The sequence below is a fragment of the Platalea leucorodia genome, assembly GCF_965183815.1.
Source record: "Platalea leucorodia genome assembly, chromosome: 7".
NCBI classification, from domain to species: Eukaryota; Metazoa; Chordata; class Aves; order Pelecaniformes; family Threskiornithidae; genus Platalea; species Platalea leucorodia.
In genome coordinates this window covers 71590190-71612566 of record NC_138829.1, presented here as the reverse complement: position 1 = coordinate 71612566, position 22377 = coordinate 71590190, and the positions used below count along the sequence as shown (strand labels likewise).

Here is a 22377-nt window from a genome sequence, read left to right as displayed (position 1 = left end):
TCCACCCCTTTTCCCCAGGCTCCACCCCCCCCCCGGGGCTATCCCACCCGTCACCCTGCCAGGCACGGTCTGCACACATCCATATATATATATATATATGTATATGTATATGTATATACATCTGAGGCGCCCCCCCAGCCCCCCCACTGCCACCGAGGGACGAGGCCTGGGGGTCCCCGCCCGGCCCCCCAAGGTGGGGTGCCTTTAAAGAGGGGTCAGCCGCGTCCCGCGGGGACCCCCGGGCCCGTCCTGCCCGCCACGGGGCCAATGTACAACACCAAAGAGGAGGGGGGGTCCCTAGGGTGGGGGTCCTGGGGATGACAGGGGTGTCCCTGGGGTGGGGGGTCCCCAGATCAGGGTCCCTTAGGCTGAGGGTCAAGCCTGGCGGGAGGGGATCCCTGGATTGGGGGACCTGGGGGTAGGAGGATCCCTGGATCAGTTCCCCCCGTGCGGGGGCTGTGCCCACATCAGGGGGGTCCCTGGCACGGGGGTGCCACCCCGGCACTGGCCGGTCCCCAGGCAGGGCCGTGCCTGAGTTGGGGTGTCCCGGTGCGGGACGGTGCCCACGCCGGGCCGTCCCCGCGCGAGGCCGTGCCTGGCCGCCCCCGCGCGAGGCGATGCCGGTGAGACGTCCCTGTCCCCGCGTGGGGTGTCCCCACGCGGGACGTCCCTGTCCCCGTCCGGAGCGTCCCGACGCTACTTCTCGGTGAGGGAGAGGCGCAGGATGCGCTGGAGCTCCTCGTCCTCCTCGCGCCGGCGCCGCTCCCGCTCCTCCTGCTCCCGCTCCGAGAGCGCCATGGCCAGCCGCAGCTGCTCCGCGAAGCTGCCGTAGCCGGGGGGCACCGGGGGGCTGCCACCGCCCGCCCCGGGGGGGGTCCCGGCCGCAGGGGGCTCGGCGCTGGGGCCGGCCTGCAGCAGCATGCTCTCCTGCAGGGCCCTGCGGGGAGAGCCGCTGTGGCCACGCCCCCCGGTGGAGGCCACGCCCCAATTGAGGCCACGCCCCAATTGAGGCCACGCCCACGGTGCCCCACCCCAGCTGGCCACGCCCCCTTCACACCTCCACCCCGGGGCTGGAGAGCCGCACCCCTCTCTGCATGCCCCACCCCTCTGCTAGCCACACCCACACCTGCGGTTAGCCCCACCCCTCTGCTAGCCACACCCACACCTGCGGTTAGCCCCACCCCCCTGCTAGCCACACCCACACCTGCAGTTAGCCCCGCCCATGTTGGCCACACCCTCCAGGGAGCGGGAAGCCCCTCCCCTCTGGGCCACACCCCCAGGGCCTCGCAGCTCCTGCCCCGCCCTGACGCATCGAAGGTGCTGCCGCTCCCGCCTCGGCCCCGCCCACCCCACCGGATGGGCGTGGCAGGCCGATGCCCCGCCCCATGGGTGTGGCATACCGATGCCCCGCCCCTGTGGGTGTGGCAGGCCGATGCCCCGCCCCTGTGGGCGGTGCCTCACCGCTCCAGCTGGAGGTCCTCGTCGTAGGGGGGCGGGTCCGCGCCCGGGCGGGTGTTGGTCAGCGCCTCCCAGATGGTCACCTGCGGGGTGGGGCGGGGCTGAGGGGCGGGGCCAAGCCGTGGTGGGCGTGGCCGAGCCGGGAGGGCGTGGCCTGGCCCAGCAGGGCGGGGCGGGGGTCCCACCTGGTCGGTCTCGGTGCCGGCGTCGAGGAGGCTCTGCTGGATGGCGAACTGCAGCAGGTCGTCGTCCTCGTCCCGCAGGGGCTCGCTGCGCCCCGCGCCCAGCACCGTGTACCCCGCCGGCACCTCGAACACCCCCGCCTCCACCTCGCACGGGAAGGGCCAGCCTGCCGCGCCACCCACCCACGGGGTGCTGTGAGCACCCCACGGCACCCTGTGGCGTCCCACAGCACCCCACAGCACCCCATGGCATCCCACAGCACCCTCCTTCCATGGCACCCCATGGCATCCCACAGCATCCCACGGCATCCCACAGCATCCCACAGCATCCCACAGCACCCTGTGGCATCCCATAGCACCCATCAGCAACCCATGGCATCCCACAGCACCCCATGGTGTCCCACCGCATCCCTCAGGACCCCATGGCATCCCACAGCACCCCATGGCGTCCCACTGTGCCCTACAGCATCCCATGGCATCCCACAGCACCCTCCTTCCATGGCACCCCGTGTCATCCCATGGCATCCCACAGCATCCCACGGCACCCCATGGCATCCCACAGCACCCCATGGTGTCCCACGGCACCCTATGGCACCCCACAGCACCCTATGGCACCCTATGGCATCCCACAGCACCCTCCTTCTGTGGCATCCCATGGCATCCCACGGCATCCCACGGCACCCCGTGGCATCCCACCGCACCCCTCAGCACCTCATGGCATCCCACCGCACCCTCCTTCCATGGCACCCTGTGGCATCCCACCGCACCCCTCAGCACCCCATGGCATTCCACAGCACCCCGTGGCATCCCACCACACCCCTCAGGACCCCACCGCACCCCACGGCACCCTGTGGCGTCCCACGGCACCCTACGGCACCCCATGGCACCCCATGGCATCCCACAGCATCCCACAGCACCCTGCGCCTACAGCACCCCGTGGCGTCCCATGGCATCGCTTGGCACCCCATGGCACCCCACAGCACCCTGTGGTGTCCCATGGTATCCCACAGAACCCCACAGCACCCCATGGCACCCCGCAGTATCCCACAGCACCCTGCAGCATCCCACGGTGTCCCACACCCACGGCACCCCATGCCCACGGGCACCCCGTGCCACCGAGCCCCCCCCAGCACCCTGCACCCCCAGCCCACGCCCACGCCACCCTGTGTCCACAGAGGACCCCCCCGCGGTGCCCAGCACCCTGCACCCACAGACACCAGCCCTGGGATGACCCCCACCCCCCGGAGACCCCCAGGGCCCCCCCCAGCCTCACCTCGGGGGCCGGGGGGCTGGGTGCCGGGTGGGTGGGTGCCGGGGGGCTGGGGGGGGGCGCACACCCGCACGGAGCCCAGCGGCTGGTCGCACCCGCAGAGGTTGCTGAAGGTGATGCGGGCGTTGAGCACGTGGAAGAGGGGGATCTCTGGGGGGGACAGGGGTCAGTGGCCCCACCCCGGAATAAGCCCCGCCCCTGCCCCACCCTGCCCCACCCTGCCCCGCCCTCACCGATCTTGACAGGGAAGCCGGGGGGCAGCTTGAGGGTGATGAAGTCGCGCAGCTTGGCGAAGTGGGCGTTGGAGATGGCCATGAGGTCGATGATGGGCGTCACCTGCTCCGCCAGCGACAGCGGGTGCTGCTCGCACAGCCACAGCGTCGCCTTGAACCTGCCCGGGCACCGGTGTCGGCGTGGGCACCCCACCAGTGCCACGTCCCCTGGGACCCCTCACTGCCCCCATGGGTCCTCACACCCGGTGCCACATCCCCTGGGACCCTGTCACCACCCCTATGTGTCCTGACACCCAGTGCCACCTCCCTTGGGACCCCATCACCACCCTCGTGGGTCCCGACACCCAGTGCCACATCCCCTGCGAGCCCCTCATCACCCCTGTGGGTCCCAACACCCAGTGCCACATCCTGGGGGACCATGCCACCACCTCTGTGGGTCCCAGCACCCAGTGCCATGTCCCCTGGGACACTGGCACCGCCCCCGTGGGTCCCAACACCCAGTGCCACGTCCCGGGGGACCATGTCACCACCCCCAGGAGTCCTGCCACCCCAGTGCCACGTCACCGCCCTGCATCGGTTCCCTGCCACCCCGGTGCCACCTCCCTGGGACCCTGCCACCCCGGGGCGGTGGCCTCACCTCTGCACCTTGCTGGACATCTCGATGGGGCGCCCGATGTTGCGGGTCTCCAGGTCGAAGTGGGGGTCAAAATACTCCTCGGGGGTGATGGCGGTGGGGTTGGTGGGGCTGGCAGCCTGCAGGATGGGTGCCTGCGGTGGCAATGTCACCGTCAGCCCTGCCGCCGGGGTCCCCTGACACCGGGGGGGTGCACCCCACCCGCGGGGGGACCCCCCGTCCCGGCCACTCACCCCGTTGTGGGTGCCGTGCTGCTGCGCGATGCCCAGGAAGGAGTGGAAGGGGGTCTTGGAGCCTGGCCGGGGAGAGAGGGGGGGTGCAGGGGTGCAGGGCGGGCGGGGGACACGGCACCCCCGCGTCTGCCCACCCTGTCACGGGTCACACCCCGCACGGGGTCCCACGCCTGACAGGTGACACCCAGCACCCACGGTGTCCCAAACCTGACAGGTCACAACCTGCCATGGGGACCCATGACGTGGGTCGCACCCAGTACCCACAGTGTCCCACACCTGATGGGTGGCACCCGGCACCCATGGTGACCCACGCCTGACGGGTCACAGTCAGCACCCACAGTGTCCCACGCCTGATGGGTGACACCCGGCACCCATGGTGACCCACGCCTGACGGGTCACAGTCAGCACCCACAGTGTCCCACGCCTGGTGGGTGACACCCGGCACCCATGGTGACCCACGCCTGACGGGTCACAGTCAGCACCCACAGTGTCCCACGCCTGGTGGGTGACACCCGGCACCCATGGTGACCCACACCTGATGGGTCACAGTCAGCACCCACGGTGTCCCACGCCTGGTGGGTGACACCCGGCACCCACGGTGTCCCACGCCTGACGGGTGACACCCCACGCCCCATCCCACGCCTGACACGCTCACACCCGGCACCCAGCGTGGCACCCAACGTCTGACACATCTCCCACCCAGGAAGGGGGTGGACCTTGCACTAGGGGGCGGGCCTTGCACCAGGAGGGGGGCATGTCCCCGCTGTGGGCGGGCTCCCTGATTGGCCGAGGGTGCTGTCACCTTTGCTGCGTGACTTGTCCTGGTCGGAGAGGTGCTCCGTCCTCGTCTTGGTGACCAGCTCCACGTTGCTGGCACTGTAAACCTGCCGGGGGACAGGATCAGTCCCACCGGGCCCCGGGAGCGAGGGTCCCCCCCGCCCCCCCGCCGTGCCCACCTTGGCCTCGTAGCCGCTGACCACCTCCATCTTCTCCGAGCGCCAGCCCCAGATCCCGGACTTGTTCCTGGGGAGGGGGGGAAGGCGTCAGCTCCCCGTGGGGCAAGCTCCTCGCACGCCGCTCGCCCTCTTGCACAAGCGCTTCCTTCCCCTTGGCGCGCGGTTCCCCAGCGCGAGCCCCTTCCCGGTAGGTGCTTCCCCCTCCTCGCCGTGCTGCCGTCCGCCATGTGCCTCCCCCTTTGCCCCCTCAGCACCCTCCCGGGGGTGGCAGCCCACCGCTCGAAGGCGATGTTCCTGGTGTCGAGGTGCGTGGAGACGATGGGGGACGTCAACCGCCCGGCTACGTGTTCCTCCGAGGGTTGCATGGCCGCCAGCAGCAGGTCGGGCTCGTGCAGGGCCAGGGCCAGCGTCTCCGTGTAGACCACCTGCTTGTCGTGGTCCACCTCCATCACCACCGCCCCTTCGTCTGCGCACGGGGACGTGGGTCAGCGCCCGCCGCGGCTACCCCGGCACCCGCATCGTGCCCCGGGGCCGGGTCAGCGCCTGGCACCTCGTGGCACCCCGACAGCCCCGAGCCTGGGGGTCGCCGCATCTCAGGGGGTACCTGGGGGGCCTCGGGGGTCCCGGTGGGGAACTGGGGGGCCCCGCAGTGGACTGAGGTCCCCAGCGCTGCTGGAAGGGGAACTGGGATCCCCAGGGGGTCCCTATAGGGGATCTGAGGTCCTTATAGGGGAGCACGTATAGTGCATGGGGTCTGGGGGTATCCCCGGGGTCACTGGAGGGTCCCTGAGGGGATCCGGGGTCCCAGGGGGTCCCGCGGGAGCTGGAGCTGACCTTCCCCCTTGAAGATGTAACTGCGGCGGCCGCGCTGCCACGTCATGTGCTCGAAGCCCAGCAGCGTGGTGTCAACCCGCAGGCTCTCGCCTCGCTTCCAGACGCGGTAGACGTCGCTGGGGCACACCTTGGAGACCAGCGGCACTGCGGGCGCGCGCACCCCGTCAGCGGCACGGCGTGGTGGTGGTGGTGGTGGGGGACACCCCTCTGCCCCCCGGCCCCGCCGCCCCACTCACCCCAACTGGTGAACTCCCACTTCATCTCCACGTAGAAGTCGGATGCCTGGAAGAGATGAGGGGGTCACGGAGCAGCCGGGGGACGCGGGGGGGGCTGGAGGGGTGGGGGATCCCTGCTGGGGTCACTGGGGAGAGGGGGAGTCTTGGAGGTAGGGATGGGGGTCCCCATTGGGGTCCTGGGTGGGGATCGGGGGGACCTGGGAGAGCGGGGTCTTGGGTGGGGGCCCGGCAGGGAAGGATAAGCAGGGGGTCCCCGTGGAAAGAGCGGGGTCGTGGAGGAAACGGGGGTCCTGGGGAGACTCGGGGGGGTCCAGGGGCTCCCCTCTGCCCCCCAGCCCAGTGGGACCCCAGTGCTGGGGGGCACCCACCCAGCCGGGGCAGGGCCGTACCCGGCGCAGTTTGCTGAGCAGCTCGGGGATGCCGGCGAGCCGCCGCGTCGCCCGCTGGTAGTCGCGGTACTGGAGCACCAGTTGCACCATCTCGGGGTCCCCCGTGCTCACCGCCTCCTGCAGCACTGGGGCACGGGGCACCGTCAGCACCCGCACCCCGTGACGGTGCCCCCGCGTCGGCGGCACCGGCGGCGGAGGGTCCCCCCGTGCCCACGTACCCGTCCAGCCGTTGGCGTTCTCCCGGCCCACGTTGGCGTTGTGCCGCAGCAGCACCCGCACCGACTCCAGGTGGCCCAGGGACACGGCCAGCTCCAGCGGGGTCCGGCCGCGGGGGTCCGTCAGCTCCACGTCGTGCTGCGGGGATGGGCAGGGTCACCGCCGCCGGCCTGGGGCGCCCCGGGCACCCCACACCCCCCCAGCGCCCCCCGGCTCGGCGCAGCCCCGGGCCCTGCCCTGGCACCCCGCCGCTCGTCCCCTGTCCCCCAGCCCCTGGTCCCTGTCCCCTCATCCTGCCCCTGTCCCTGATCCCCCTGCCCCAGCTCCCGGCCCCCCAGGCCCAGTGCCCCCCATGCCCGCATCCCCCACGCTCCCAGTCTCCCAGTTCCCCTCTATCTCCAGTGCTCCCAGTCCCTTATGATCCCAGTACCCCTGTCCCAGTGCCACCAGTCCCCCTCAGTGCTCCCAGTGCCCTCAGTTTCCCAGTCCCCTCTTCTCCCAGTGCCCCAGTACCGCAGAGCCCCCAGTCTCCCTGTACCTCCAGTGCCTGCAGTACCCCAGTCCCAGTGCTCCCAGTTGCTTCCAGCCCCCTGGTGCTACAGTCCCCTGGTATCCCAGTGTCCTTAGTCCTCCCAGTGTCTCCAGCCTCTCCCAGTGCTCTCAGTCCTCCCCAGTGCTCCCAGTGCCCCCATTGCTCCCAGTCCCCCTACACCCCCAGCCTCCCCTAGTGCTCCCAGTCCCCCCCAGTGCTCCCAGTCCTCCCAGTCCCCCCCAGCACTCCCAGTTCCCTTGCACCTCCAGCCTTCCCTAGTACTCCCAGTCTGCCCCAGCACTCCCAGTCCCCCCCAGTGCTCCCAGTCCCCTTGCACCTCCAGCCTCCCCCAGCACTCCCAGTCCCCCCCAGTGCTTCCAGTCCCCTTGCACCTCCAGCCTCCTGTAGCACTTCCAATCCCCCCCAGCACTCCCAGTCCCCCCCAGCACTCCCAGTCCCCCTGCACCTCCAGCCTTCCCTAGTACTCCGCGTCCCCCCCCAGTGCCCCCAGTCTCCCCCGGTGCCCTCAGTGCCCCCAGTCCCCCCCAGCACTCCCAGTCCCCCCCAGTGCTCCCAGTCCACTTGCACCTCCAGCCTCCCCCAGCACCCCCCAGTCCGCCCCAGTACTCCCGGTCCCCTCCAGTGCTCCCAGCCTCCCCTAGTGCTCCCAGTCCTCCCCAGTGCCCCCAGTCCCCCCCAGCACTCCCAGTTCCCTTGGACCTCCAGCCTTCCCTAGTACTCCCAGTCCCCCCCAGCACTCCCAGTCCGCCCCAGCACTCCCGGTCCCCCCCAGTGCTCCCAGTCCACTTGCACCTCCAGCCTCCCCTAGCACTCCCAGTCCCCCCCAGCACTCCCAGTCCCCCCCAGCACTCCCGGTCCCCCCCAGCGCTCCCGGTCCCCCCCGGTGCTCCCAGTCCCCTTGCAGCTCCAGCCTCCCCCAGCACTCCCAGTCCCCCCCAGCGCCCCCAGTCCCCCGTCCCCGAGCCCCGGCTCCCCCATTCCCCCCCTTGCTCCCCCCCCCTCCCCCCCCCCGGCAGCTCCCGGTGCCCGGTTCCCCTCTCCCCCCCTCCCCTCCCCGGTTGCCCGGCGGCGGGTGGGGGCTCCCGGTCGCCGTCGCCGGTGGCGGAGCCCACCGTGCCGGAGCGCAGGGCGCTGTCCAGCGCCTGGTGCCGGTTGTGCCAGACGAGCCGGTGCAGGGGGAAGGTGTCGGCGGGCCGGGCCATCCCGCCACCATGTCCCCCCCCGCCGGGGCCGGACGGGCCGCAGCGCCGGGCCTGCCCGCAATGGCTGCGCGCGGGGGCGGCGGCAGCGGCGGCGGCAGCGGCGCAGCGCGGCGGCGCGGGGCGGGGCCGGCACCGGGCGCACGGGGCTCGGGGGCACCGGTAGCCGGAACCCGGCACCGGGAACGGAGAGGGGCGAGCGGCGGGGAGGAGAAGCGGCGGCGGCTGCGGGGATCCCCGTTACCGCGCGCGGCGGGGGGAGCCCCCTCCCCGGCATCGCCTCCGGGGCACCCCGCGGGGCCGCGGGACCCCCCCAGCCCCGCCGCGGGTACCCGCTGTGCGGGGGCTCCCTGCGCCGTGCGACCGGGCCTGGGCTTCGCACCACCCCACCGCATCCCAGCCCCTTCCAGTTCCACCCCATCCCACCCCACTGCATCCCATCCCATCCCAATCCCACCCCATCCCTTCTTATCCCATCCCACCCCACCGCATCCCATCCCATTCCAATCCCACCCCATCCCTTCCCATCCCACTGCATCCCATCCCATTCCAATCCCACCCCATCCCACCGCATCCCACCCCATTGCATCCCATCTCATCTCATTGCATCCCATCCCATTCTACCAAATCCCTTCCCATCCCACCCCATCCCATCATATCCCACTGCATCCCATCCCACCCCACCCCACCCCATTGCATCGCACCCCCTTCCCTTCTCCAACCCCAGCCCCCTGCAGCGCCGGCACACCCAGGGAATCCAGGGCGGCTGTCTTGCCCCATGCTGTGGCACAACCCTCTTATCAGACACTGGAGAATCCCCGGCCTCGCCGTTCCCCAGCCCCGGGCCCAGCCGGGCGGCAGGAATGCCGAAACACCGGCCCGGCGCGCCTCACCCCGGACGTGCCGCCTGCCCAGGCTGTGGGCAAGGAGGGGTGCTGCCTGCAGGCAGGGTGCGGGCAGGAGGGGTGCTGCCCGCACAGCCCGGGGGACGGCCAAGGTCACCCGGGGGGACAGGGCAGCGCCGGGGACCCGACCCCCTGCGCCCACCCCGCAGCACCGGGACCCCCATCCCGCAAGGCACGGGGACAACGGCCACCCAGACCCCGGCACGTCCCCAGAGCGGTACCCAGAGGTGACAGGGAGCCGGGCCACGGTGTCCCCAAGCGGCTACGGGGCCACCTCTGCCGCCCCCGCAAGGAGATGCAGCCCGACGGTGGGGTTTTTCCCAGATTTTTACTATAAAAATTCTTTTTTTTTTTTTTTTTTTGCATTCTCACATTTCTGCTCATTAAAATCTCATTCACCAACGGCCCCGGCCCTGCCCGGTGCCACCCCCTGCCCGCCCCGGCCCTGGAGCAGACCGACCGCAGACCAATATTTACAGATGCCGCCAGGGACCGGGGCGGGCAGGGGGTGGCGGGGCCCTTGGGGACACCCTGCCCCTGCGCCCACCGCCCGGGGACCGGGGCCAGCGTCACACGAGGCTGATTTGGGGGGGGTCCCACCTGCTCCATCCTCCTCGGCCACCCCGTGCCCCGCGGCTCGGGGGGAGGCAGGGGGCTGGGGGTGCCCCCTTTGCCCGGGGGGGGCTGGCAGGGGGACAGCCGGCGGGGCGCAGGGGACCCATGGCACAGTATTTACAGGGGGTCCCGCTGGGCGCGCACACACACACACACACACACACACGCTGACACCCACACACGCACACCAAGGACTTGGCACCCACACGACGGGCACAGGCGAACCGGGAGCACGCCGGTTTGCAGGGAGGTGGGCAAAGGCTACGGGTGAAAGGAGCTGGCCGGTTCCCTGCCCGGCCGGAGCTGGGCACCCACCTGCCCCATTTGGCACACACAGCGGTGGCGAAGCGGGCGGGCACGGAGAGGGGAGGCGGGGGCTGCCTTCATCTTAGCCGGAGAGTTCGTAGAGGATCGGGGAGGGGGGGAAACGCCGGGGAGAGGTGCTGAGCCGCGCCGCGTGCCCAGCGCCAGCTCCGTGCCGGAGGCTGGGCTGGGACGGCGACACCGCAGCCGTGCCCGCTCCGCGCCCGACGGGCGAGACCGGCACCGGGCGTCCTCCGACGACAAAAAGGAGCGGGGGCACGCGGGAACCCAACCCAATAAATTAGAGGTGGGGTGGGAACGGAGGGGCGGAGGGCGCGCGGGCGCGGGGTCAGAGCCCGTTGGCGGAGCGCTGGATGAACGGCACTTTGCTGAGCTCCACCACGGGCGAGCGGGGCTTGTTCTGCATGCGCGGCACCCGCTGCAGCAGCTGCTGGGCCTGGCGCTGGGCGTCCCGCAGCTCCTTCCGCCACTGCACCAGCTCGGGGTCGCTCTGTGCAGGGCAGGGCACGGGTCAGGTCGGGGCTCCCCGGGGTGCCAGGGTGGGGTATGGGGTGGTCTGGGGCTCCCCGGGGTGCCAGGGTGGGGTACAGGGTGGTCTGGGGCTCCCCCGGGGTGCCAGGGCTTTGGGGTTACCCCAAACCTTCTGTATTCGTGCCCTGTTGATGGCTTGGAGGGCTAAATGTGCATGCCTAGTGGCCAGCGAGAGGTGGCAGGAAGAGGTGGTTAGTGGCCAGCAGGCAATGGTTTGGCCTGGAGGTGGCTAACAGCCACCAGAGGGGATGGCTAGCAGCTAGCAGGAGGTGGCTAGCGCCCAGCAAAGTTTGGTTAGTGCCCAGCGGGAGCAACCGGGACCCAGGGGAGATGGCCAGCGAAGGGAAGGAGATGGCTAGCGCCTGGCAGGGGTGGCCGGTGACCCCAGGGGACGGCGGCCAGCCCCAGCGGGTGAGCCGGGGCACACTCACATCGCACTGCAGCACGAACTGCTTGCCGCCACGGATGCGGAGCAGGATGCACTTGCGCTCCTTCACCTGCGTCTCCTCCACCGAGTCGATCTCCTCCATGGTGAGCAGGGACTGCTGGGGGGACAGGCTCAGCCCGGCCCTCGCCCCCAGCCCCCCGTGTCCTCGCCGAGGTCCCCCCCAAACCCCCTCCGCGTTCCCCACACCCCTCGCAGTGCCACGCCTGCTCGTCCACCCCCTTCTCCCCCGCTGCCCAGCACACCCTGATGTCTGCCAGCGCCGAGGCTTGCCCACTGAGCACCGTGCTCGCCCCGTGCCCCCCGCGCCCGCCTTACCGGCGACTCGCCCTCCCCGCGCCACTCGAGGCGGTTGGGGAAGAGGTAGAAGTAGCGGCGCTGCCACTGCGTCAGGAAGGGGTTGCCCAGCTTGGCCATGTACCCGTGCATGATGCAGTCCTTGCCCATGGCGTACTCTGTGCCCGCCGCGCCGGGGAGAGGCAGGGTCAGCCCAGGGCACGGGCGGAGCTGGGGGGCTGTCGGGGGGAGCCCGGGGGCCACCCGGCCCCACTCACCCTCCTCGTGGCCCAGCTGCTTGTTCTTGGCTTTCTTGCGAGCCTCCAGCTTGTCGGTGTCGGCGTTGACGGCTTCGAAAACGGTCTCCGTCACCTCCTGCTGCCACCGCTCCGAGATGGTGAGCGGGAAGTTGCGGTACAGCTCCTGGTCGCTCTCCAGCAGCTGGCGGGCAGGGAGGCAGGCAGGCATGGCAGGGTCAGGGGCTGCCTGCCGCCTCAGCCCCGCCACGCTCAGCCCCTCCACCCCAGTACCTTGATGCCCTTTGTGTCCTCCTCATCGAAGGAGCCGATGTCGAAAGCGTCGGCCGCATTCACTTCGCCGCGGGGCGGGATCAGGGGCGGTGGGTACTGCAGGCAGGAAAGGGGTTTTAGAGGGACGGCTGCCCGTGTCCCTGTACCCCTTCCCGTGCCCGGGCGCTGTGCCCCTCACCTTCTGCAGGAAAACCATCTGCCAGTCCAGGCCCTTGAAGAAGGGCTCCTCCTTCACCTCCTGAGCCCTGGGGAGCGACAGGGGTGAGCGCTGCAGGCTCCCGGCTGCAGCCCTGGGGCCGGGGTGCTGCACCAGCACACCCTCCTTCCCCGTCTGCCTTCTGCCCCGGCCCCAGGCACCGCCCTGGCGCCCGCCGTGCCCGCCGGGACTCACCCGCGCCCCATGCAGCCCAGCCGCCGGTTGACGTCTCGCTGCAGCAGCCCCTCGAGCAGGGAGCGCAGCTCAGGGGAGAAGGAGTCCGGCAGCTCGACAGTCTGCGGGAGAGAGCACGGTCGCTCACGGCGTGAGCACACAAGCACCAAGGCACACGTGTGCACGGGGACAGGGATGCACACAGATACGCAGACGTGCACAGGATACACACTGACACACACGGGGAGGTGTGCGCGCACGCAGACGTGCATACGCTTACACGTGCCCGTGCACCAGAGCGCACGCACACGCAGGCACGCACACCTGCGACGTGCATGTGCACACCCGGTCCCGTGCAAGCCCGTACGCGCGGCCCCGCGTGCCCGCCAGGCCTCCACCAGCCCGCGGCGGGGGTCACAGCGGCACAGGGGTGCTCACGCCCTGGCCACCCCTCCCTCAGCCCTCCCTGGCACAGGGGGCAAACGCCAGGGTGCCCCAACTCACCATGGTGAGGGTCATACGGTCGATCTCGTGCTTGTCCTTCGTCTTGTGCTGCCGGAAGGGGCTGTGCCTGCGACCGGGAGGGGGAAGGGGAACTCAGCGGTGCCCACCCGCGCCCGCCCGTGCCCACCCGCGCCCGCACACTCACCCCCGGAGCAGTTTGAAGAGCATGCAGCCCAGCGAGAACCAGTCGGCGCTGCTGTCGTACGCCACTCCTTTCTGCAGCACCTCCGGGGCCATGTACCCGTGGGTGCCCCTGCAGAGAGCAGGGTCAGGGGCCGCGCCAGGCAGGCGGGCAGGGCAGGCAGGGGCAGGGGCACACTCACACACTGGCATGGGGCTTCTTCTTGGAGAAGTCGCAGGCCAGGCCCAGGTCTGAGATGCGGACGTGCCCAAATTCGTCCAGGAGGATGTTTGCCGGCTGCCAAGACACCGTGCCACCCCTGAGCCCGAGCGCTGCCCGTGGGCACGGGGCGGGCAGGGAGGCGGGGGGTGCCCACATGGGGCAGGCTGGGGTGCTCTGTGGGATGTGGGGGTGTCCCTGGGACTGGGAAGCACTGGTGGAGTCTGCGAGTGCCCCCTGAAGGTCTCAGGATGCCCGTGGGGTCCCAAGGGTGCCCACGGAGTCTGGGGGGTTCCTGCAGGGTCGGGGGTACCCATGGGACTTGGGGGTGCGCTCTGGGTTTGGGGAGTGCCCACGGGGCGCTGAGAGCTCCTGTAGGGTCTGCGGGTGCCCGTGATACCTGGGGGTGCCCACAGGGTCCTGGGGGGGGGTTCTACAGGGCCCGGGGATGCCAGTGGGGTCTCTGGACACCTGCAGGGTCCGAGGGTGCCCGAGGTATCTGTGGGGTCGGTCACCTTGAGGTCGCGGTACACCACGAAGCGGCTGTGCATGTGCTCCAGGCCCAGGATGATCTCAGCCGCGTAGAACCGCATCTCCGCCTCCGAGAAGACGCCGTGCTGGGACAGGTGATAATGCAGGTCTCCCCCTGCGGTGACGGGCACCAGTTGTCACGCTGGCACCGCCCTCCGCGCCCCAGAGACGGTGCGGGCAGGGGGCTTCGAGCCCGTGGCTCAGGCCAGCCGTGGCGCTGAGGCCAGGGATCGGCCACGGGGTCCCTCGGGGCCAGGGGCCGCTCACCGTTCATGAGGTCGAGGATGAAGCTGAGCTTGTCGGGTGTGTGGAAGGCGTACGACATGCACACGATGAATGGGCAGTCCTGGCAGGAGAGACAGGGTCACGCCATGCCCCGGGGACACCCTCCCTCGCCGTCCCTTCTCCCCTCGCCAGTGCCACAGCCTGCAACCGGCGTGTCCCCTCACCCCGGTGCTGACGAGGGACAGCATGATGCGCTCGTTGAGGGCCAGGGTCTCGCCCTGCTTCATCTTGATGCGTTTCTTGTCCAAACACTTCATGGCGTACCTGGGGGCAAAGAATCCCTGCAGGGTCCTGCCGCAGCCCGCCTCTGCCCGTGGCCACGGTGCCACGTCCCTCCAGTGACACCGCCACGGCCCTGCCCTGCCCGTGGCCCCCCAGACTGCAGCCACGCCATCGCGTCCCTCCACTGCCAGCACCCGCGGCCACATCACCGCATCCAGCTACCACCCACGGCCGTGACGTCCCTGTATCCCCCAGAGACCTGTAGCCATGGCGATACTTCCGCAACCCCCCCCAACATCTGTCGTCACGGCAACACCGCCGCAGATGCCCTTGGGACCACCACAGCCCCAGTGCCCCCCCCGTCGCAGGCAGATCCCTCCGGCCCTCCACGACAGAGCATCCCCCATTACATTTTGCCCGTATCCGCTTTCCGGCAGCCGTAGACCTCCCCGAAACCGCCGCGGCCGATGATTCGGTGAACGCTGAAGTCGTTCATGGTGAGCTGGAGGGGGCGAGAAGGAGGTGGGGGTGAGCCTGGACACCTGGGTCCTGCAGCACCTGCCCTGCACCAAGAGCTGCGTGTGTCCGTGGTGGCGCGGGGTCCCACGCTCTGCCTCAGTTTCCCCGGGTGAGGAACACGGAGGCTGCTCCGCGTGTCCCCGTGAGCGTGGGCCGCTGTGGAAGAGCCACCTGTGAGTGAGTGAAAGCCTGGGGAGGTGTGCGAGGGTGCCCCTGCGGGGTGCTCATCCGAGGGTACCCGTGCCAGCCCTAGTGAGCCCCGGGGCAGCAGCCTTGTCACTGTGCCCACGTCCCCCTCCCTGGAAGCGCCCAGAGGTGCCCGGGGTGCCCCGAGGCGCAGGGGTCCCTGCTCACATGGATGTTCAGCTCCACGTTCTTCCACTGGCAGAACCGGGTGAATTTGTCACTGCAATGAAGCACAGAGAGGGCAAGAGTGGAGCCCCTGGAGAAACGCCCCCCAAGACCCATCTCGGGGCAGAAGGACCCCTTGGACTTGTCTGGAGACAGGCAGCACCCCCTGGGGCCCCCATCTGGGAACAGAGAGAGCCTGGGGATGAGAAGAGTCCCCCTGAGGTCTGGGGACAGACACCCCTGGAGCTCCTATCTAAGAAGGGACCCCTGGCCCCTCTCTGGGCCGGGAGACCCTGGTCCCCAGTGGGATGGGACACCCCGATCCGCGTGGGACTTTCCCCCATCTCACCTCTCGATGAATTTCTGGAAGATGCCCCCACGCAGGTTCTGGCAGATCTCCTCAATGTAGGGCTGGGGGGGGACACAGGGCTCAGCGCTGGGTCCCCAGTGCCACCCAGGTCACCTCTGCCCCTCAGGTCCCGTCATTACGTGAGGTCTCCTCCAACCCCGGGATTTCACATACCCCCACTGCCACCCTGCCGCTGCCAGGCCCCTGGGGATGCTGCTGCCACCCAGCGTCACCTGAGTCTCTGGGGACCCCGACGTCACCACCTCTGGGGACCCTGCTGTCGTCCTGGGTCACCTCTATGTCCCCAGTCACCACCCTCTGAGAAGCCCCCCTGTTACCTCCAGCCCCCAGTCTCTTGACCACCACCCCCCGGGGACCACCAGCAATCCCCCTCACTCCCAACCTGCTGGGGACCCCCTCACCATCCCTCGGGGTCCCCCCATACCTTCTGGGACCCCCTCCCCCCCCCCCCCAGGGGCCCCTGTCACCACCAGCCCCCAGCACCCTTTCACCAGCCCACCATAAGGATTAACCCTCCGAGTACCAGAGGTGGCAGGGACCCCCTCTCTGTCCCGGGCGATGCCCACCTGGAAGAGGTCTGGGGGCACCTGCTTCTTGCTCAGGCGGCTCTGGACGTGCTCCGTGGCGCTCTTGGAGAAGGGCTGTGAGGCAAGACGGGACCGTGTCACCCCGGGCAGAAGGGATGGGGACACAGGGGCACAACGCAGGGCTGCACAAGCAGGGGAACTCATGGAGGAACCCCCATCCACAGGGCTGGGTCTGGGGCTCCCAGAACAGAGTCAGTGGTGGTTTTGGAGCTCCCTCTGAAGACACTGGGTACCCGGGCACACCCCTCCCACCCGCTCTGGGGACCCCACCCCGGTACCTCACCCCACTGGAGTGCCGGCACGGCGCCTGCACAGCACGGCACTCACATGGGAGCAGGCCAGCAGCTCCTTCATGATGTAATGGTCGAAGATGTGGCGGCTCCGGACGGTTCGTTCCTCCTCCGAGTCCAGCTTCTCGTACTTCTTGATCTGGCAAGGGCACAGCTCCCGTGGCACAGGGGCACACCGCTCCCAGGCCCGTGCTGCCGCGGGGCACAGCTCTCACCCCACGCCGGGAACCAGGGCTCCGGCCCCTCTGGGACCACGTCCCGCGGGCACGGGACGGTTATCGCATCCCCTGGCTGCCCAGAGCATCACCTCCCGGCCCCCTGGGGCACTCCGCATGCTCTTGGCACCGTGTCTGTGGGCCCTGCAGGTACCAAATCCCACCCCCAACCCTCCTAATGACCACGGGGGTCCGTCCAGACGGGACCCCCATCTCACCTCCTCATAAAACTCCATCAGGGGTTTGGCCTCCTCTGCCTGGTTAAAGGCGAAGTCGCGGAAGAGCAGGTACCCTGGCAGGGACAGAGCCGTGGCGTGAGAGGTGCCTGCCCCATAGCCCAGGCCAAGGGGCGCAGGGGCGTCCCCTGGGCCTGCCGGTCACAGCCACCCCCACGCCGGGCTCGGGGAAGGGGAAGTGCCACGCTGGGGACTGGCTGGGGTTCGGCAGGGCGACGCGGCGAGGCGCGGACACCGGCGGGCACAGGGAGGAGCAGCGCAGGGCTGTGGGGCACTATGGGCACTATGGGGCAGGGCTGCGGTGGGGTAGCGAGGAGGTCGGCGCGGCGGGCACGGCGACGGGGCAGGGGCGCGGGCGGGCACGGCGGAGCAGGCTGCCGTGGGGCGGACGTGCCCGGAAACCGCCGGAGCCGGCGGGAGGAAGTGAGAGACGCTTCCTGCCCCGGACGGTTAGCGCTGGGGGAAGTGACAGGGCGGGGGGAACCAGGGTGGGGGACGTGGCGCAGGGGGTTGTGGCACGCAGCCCCCGGCCCCCTCGTTTCCCCCGGGCCGTGCCGGGGGCGGAGGGGAACGGCCACGGCCGCTACCGCTGTCGCGGCTGCCGCCACCCCAGCCCCCCAGCGCTTGCCCAGGCGTCCCCGCGCTGGTGGGCGCCCATCCCCGTGCCCCCCATGTCCCCTACAGCCCCCGCGTCCCCAGCTCACCGATCTTCTGCGCGAAGATCTTGTCGAACGTCACCTCTCCCCGGTCCTCCAGGTACTTCTGCATGACGCTGCGGATACTGGGGAGACACCAGAGGGGCTCAGCCCCGCGCCCCCCGGCAGCCCCTCTGCTCCCCGCACCCCCATCCCTGCCCCTTCTGCGTCCCGCTGCCACCCCAAGCCCCGCTGCCGTGTGTCCTCCCGCCCTGTCCGTGCGTCCCCGAGCGTGACACGTTGCTGGGGGTCAGGCAGAAGGTGCCCCACGCGCGGGGGTCCAAGGGAGGTCGGGGACGAGGGTACCCCCAGAAAAGCCTCCCTGGTGCCCGGCAGCGGAGGTGCAGGAGGGCGGTGGGGTCTGGCGGCGAGGGTGGGGACCGGGGCCGCACGCCCGCGTCCCCTCAGACCCCCGGGGACAGGCGGGGAAGCGTGGCGTGCCCACGCGTGGTGCAGGGCCGCGCGCGCACCGGGCGTCGTGTCAGGCTGCCGCGCCCGTCCGGCTGTGCGGGCTGCCTGTGCGCCGCGGCGTCCGCCGCCTGCACCCCGCGCCGCGGCATGCCGCACCGCCGCACTGTGCGGGTCCGGCTGTGCGTGCGGGTCCGGCTGTGTGCGCGCGGGTCCGGCTGTGTGTGCGGGTCCGGCTGTGTGTGCGGGTCCGGCTGTGTGTGCGTGGGTCTGGCTGTGTGCGAGTCCGGCTGTGCGCGTGAGTCCGGCTGTGTGTGCGTGGGTCTGGCTGTGTGCGGGTCCGGCTGTGCGCGTGAGTCCGGCTGCGTGTGCGGGTCCGGCTGTGCGTGTGGGGCCGGGTGTGCGTGCACGGGGCCGGGTGTGCACGCGGGTCCGGCTGTGCGTGCGTGGGTCCGGCTGTGCGTGCGGGACCAGCGGTGTGTGCATGGGTCCGGCTGTGCGTGCGTGGGGCCGGCTGTGTGTGCGGGTCCAGTGGCGTGTGCGTGGGGCCGGCGGTGCGTGCGTGGGGCCGGCGGTGCGCGCGTGGGGCCGGCGGTGCGCGCGGGGCCGGGTGTGCAAAGGGAAGTTGCGAAGCGGGGTGCGTGGGCGGCGGGTGTGCGCACACCGGCGGCACAGGCGCGGGGGCGGCGCGTGCAAGCGGGGCGCACCACCGCTCCGCGGGCGCGCACACGCGTGTGCGCACGGCACGGGGAGGCCGGGGGGGGGGGGGGGGGTCCCGCGCGTGGCGGCCGAGCCCCCGCGCGCGTGCGAGCGCTCCGCGAGCGTGCGTCCGTCCGTCCGTCTGTCCCTGCGCCCCCACGCGTGTGCGGGCGGTCCGCGGCCCGGAGGGGGGTGTGCGGAGGCGGGCGTGCCGCGGCGGGCCCGGGGCCGCGGTCAGCCCGCCCGGCCGCGGGAAGCGGGGCCCGGTGGGTGGCAGGGCCGGGGCGGAGGGGCGGACGGACGGACGGACGGACGGACGGACGGGCGGGCCTCACCTGGGCTCGGGCAGGAGGATCCGCTTGCTGGCGCGGGCGGCGGGCGCGGCGCGGCTCTTCTCCATGGCCATCAGGTAGCTCACGTCCGCCAGCACCGCCTCCAGGTCCGCCATCTTGCACCGCGCCGCCGGCCCCGCCGGCCCCGCCGCCCACCGCCGCCCGCCGCCGCCGGCCCGGACCCGGACGGACCCGGAACCGGAACCGGGACCCGGAACCGGAACCGGGGCGGACCCGGAATGGAGACGGGGACGGACCCGGCCCGGCCCGGCGCGGAGCGGGGAGGGCCCAGGCGGCGGCGCGGCCTCAGCGGCGGGGGGGCATGGCGGGACCCGGGAGCGGGGCCGGGGGCCGGGGGCCGGGCGGCTCTGACAGGCGGCGCTGCCGCCCGGGACGAGCGGGGCGGGGCGGGGCCGGGGCGGGGCTGGGGGCCGTCCTTCCCGCCGCCCCGCCCGCCCGGGCGTGGCCGTGACACCGGCGGGCGCGTGTGTGTGTGACACCGGGTGTGTGTGTGTGTGTGTGACACCGGGTGTGTGTGTGTGTGTGTGTGTGTGTGTGTGTGTGTGACACCGGGTGTGTGTGTGTGTGTGTGACACCGGGTGTGTGTGTGTGTGTGTGTGTGTGACACCGGGTGTGTGTGTGACACCGGTTGTGTGTGAGAGTGTGTGTGTGTGTGACACCGGGTGTGTGTGTGTGTGTGTGTGTGACACCGGGTGTGTGTGTGACACCGGTTGTGTGTGAGAGTGTGTGTGTGTGTGACACCGGGTGTGTGTGAGTGTGTGTGTGTGTGTGTGTGTGTGACACCGGGTGTGTGTGTGTGTGTGTGTGTGACACCGGGTGTGTGTGTGTGTGTGTGTGTGTGTGACACCGGGTGTGTGTGTGACACCGGTTGTGTGTGAGAGTGTGTGTGTGTGTGTGACACCGGGTGTGTGTGAGTGTGTGTGTGTGTGTGTGTGTGTGTGTGACACCGGGTGCGACACTGGGTGTGTGACACCGGGTGTGTGTGTGACACCGGTTGTGTGTGAGAGTGTGTGTGTGTGTGTGACACCGGTTGTGTGTGAGAGAGTGTGTGTGTGTGTGTGTGTGTGTGACACCGTGTGTGTGTGTGTGTGTGTGACACCGGGTGTGTGTGTGTGTGTGTGTGACACCGGGTGTGACACTGACACCAGGTGTGTGTGAGACACCGTGTGTGACACCGGGTGTGTGTGTGTGTGACACCGTGTGTGACACCGTGTGTGTGTGACACTGCGTGTGACACTGGGTGTGTGATACCAGGTGTGACACTGTGTGTGTGTGTGACACTGTGTGCATGACACCAGGTGTGTGACACTGTGTGTGACACCCTGTGTGTGTGACACCATGTGTGTGTGTGTGTGACACCATGTCTGTGTGACACTGGGTGTGTGTGACATCATGTGTGTGACACTGAGTTTGTGTGTGACACTGTGGGGGTGTGTGACACTGTGTGACACTGTGTGTGTGACACCATGGGGCTGTGACATTGTGGGGGTGTGTGACACCATGTGGGGGTGTGCGACACTGTGTGTGTGACACCATGGGGCTGTGACATTGTGGGGGTGTGTGACACCATGTGGGTGTGTGGCACCATGGGGGTGCGCGACACTGTGCGGGTGTGTGGCACCACGTGTGACACCATGCGTGTGACACTACGTGCATGACACTGTGCATGTGTGACACCGTGTGTGTGACACCGTGTGTGTGACCGTGTGACTGTGCATGTGACCCAGCAGGTGTGACGGTGTGCGTGACGCCGCGTGTGGCGCTCCACACGCCACGCCGTGCGCGTCAAACACCGCCCGTCACCGTGCGGGACAGCGCCTGTGGTGCCGTGCAGCACCGTGGGTGATGCCGACACCGGCGGCACGGCGAAGGCCGGGGACGGACGGCGGGTGCCAAGATTCGGCGCGCGGTGCGTCACCGGGGCGGGCACGCGGTGACGCTCCGGCGGCCGTGGCTCCAGCCACCTGCGGAGGAGGAGGAGGAGGACGGGGTTCGCCCACGGAAGAGCGAGCTCTGCGCCTCGCCATGCAAATGGGGTTGTTTTGCCGCCGTTGGTGCGGCCCCAACCGCCGCCGGGGCCTGGACCATGACGGTGACGTCCCTGCGGAGGAGGCTGGCGGTCGGTACGTGTCACCTCGGTGGCCCTGACAGCTGCGGGGCCAGCGGAGCCCTTGGGGTGGCGAGGGGCAGCAGGCGAGCCTGCCCCGGCCCCCGCTCCGCTCCCGCTGGCCTCCCGGCCTTTAAACCCGGCCTAACTGGGGGGGAAGGAATAAATCCCCGCGGAAAGGCGGCCCTGAGCCCGGCCTCGGCGCCGCCGGGGAAGGCGGGAAACGCGTCCGGCTTGTCCGGCTTGCGGGGATGAAGCCCGTCCCAAGCAGAGCCGGTCACCGAACCGGCCCAGGCGCTGCGCCAGGCACCGGCAGGTCCGGCCCTGGCTGGGTGGGAGCTGCCTGCGCTCCCTGCCTGCGCTCCCTGCCTGCGCTGCCTGCCTGCACTCCCTGCCTGCACCCCCTGCCTGTACCCCCTGCCTGCGCTCCCTGCCAGGCAGGTTGCAGGGGAGGGGGAAGCTGTCCTGAAACGCGGCTGGTGTGGAGCGAGCTCTCCGTCGGGAGGGAGCGGGAGAGTGGCAAAGCCCTGGCCAGGAATCCGCTGGGAGCGAGCGCTTTTCCCAAGGGAGGGAGCGGATGGACAACGGGCACCGGGGACCTGTGGCCTCGGCTCACCCGGGGTGATGGGACACGGGGACGGCTGCCACCACCAGCCCCCGGGAGACGGTGGGGACACGGGGATGGGTGTCACCATGCCCCAGGAGACCACAGGGACAGCTGCCACCAACCCCCGGGAGATGGTGGGGACACGGGGACGGCTGCCACCACCAACCCCCGGGAGACAGTGGGGACATGGGGACAGCTGCCACCATGCCCCAGGAGACAACAGGGACATAGGGACAGCTGCCACCATGCCCCAGGAGACAATAGGGACATAGGGACAGCTGCCACCATGCCCCAGGAGATGGTGGGGACGTGGGGACGGCTGCCACCACCAACCCCCGGGAGATGGTGGGGACACGGGGACAGCTGCCACCACCAACCCCCGGGAGATGGTGGGGACACGGGGACGGCTGCCACCACCAACCCCCGGGAGATGGTGGGGACACGGGGACGGCTGCCACCACCAACCCCCGGGAGATGGTGGGGACACGGGGATGGCTGCCACCACCCCCCCCGGGAGACAGTGGGGACATGGGGACAGCTGCCACCATGCCCCAGGAGACAACAGGGACATAGGGACAGCTGCCACCACCACGCCCTGGGAGACGGTGGGGACACGGGGACGGCTGCCCCCGTCTCAGGCCTGCGAGCCGGCGCAGGCGACGGCGGCCC

At 70.3% G+C, this 22377-nt stretch overlaps 1 protein-coding gene across 8 annotated transcripts; it reads right to left on the bottom strand.

Moving 5' to 3' along the window:
* Positions 1 to 84: 84 nt before the first annotated feature.
* On the bottom strand, positions 85 to 19376 carry LOC309592832 (beta-adrenergic receptor kinase 1). 8 transcript variants are annotated; one of them, XM_082316676.1, is made up of 34 exons: positions 18977 to 19376; positions 17544 to 17620; positions 16822 to 16895; positions 16426 to 16527; positions 16078 to 16152; positions 15491 to 15552; positions 15145 to 15196; positions 14682 to 14773; positions 14214 to 14313; positions 14032 to 14110; positions 13749 to 13879; positions 13217 to 13311; positions 13039 to 13146; positions 12894 to 12960; positions 12411 to 12511; positions 12198 to 12264; positions 12020 to 12115; positions 11768 to 11930; positions 11532 to 11668; positions 11200 to 11313; positions 6644 to 6779; positions 6426 to 6550; positions 6037 to 6082; positions 5801 to 5944; positions 5243 to 5432; positions 4967 to 5033; positions 4813 to 4894; positions 4011 to 4072; positions 3781 to 3911; positions 3144 to 3301; positions 2914 to 3060; positions 1644 to 1807; positions 1462 to 1559; positions 85 to 937 (listed from the first exon to the last, which is right to left on the bottom strand). In XM_082316676.1, the coding sequence occupies exons 1-34, from the start codon at positions 19087 to 19089 to the stop codon at positions 697 to 699; spliced, it is 3696 nt and encodes a 1231-aa protein (XP_082172802.1). In that variant the 5' UTR covers positions 19090 to 19376; the 3' UTR covers positions 85 to 696. The 8 variants fall into 8 exon arrangements, with proteins under 8 accessions (XP_082172802.1, XP_082172804.1, XP_082172803.1 ...); XM_082316678.1 differs by having other exon boundaries at positions 1462 to 1541; XM_082316677.1 differs by having other exon boundaries at positions 11200 to 11310.
* Positions 19377 to 22377: the final 3001 nt, after the last annotated feature.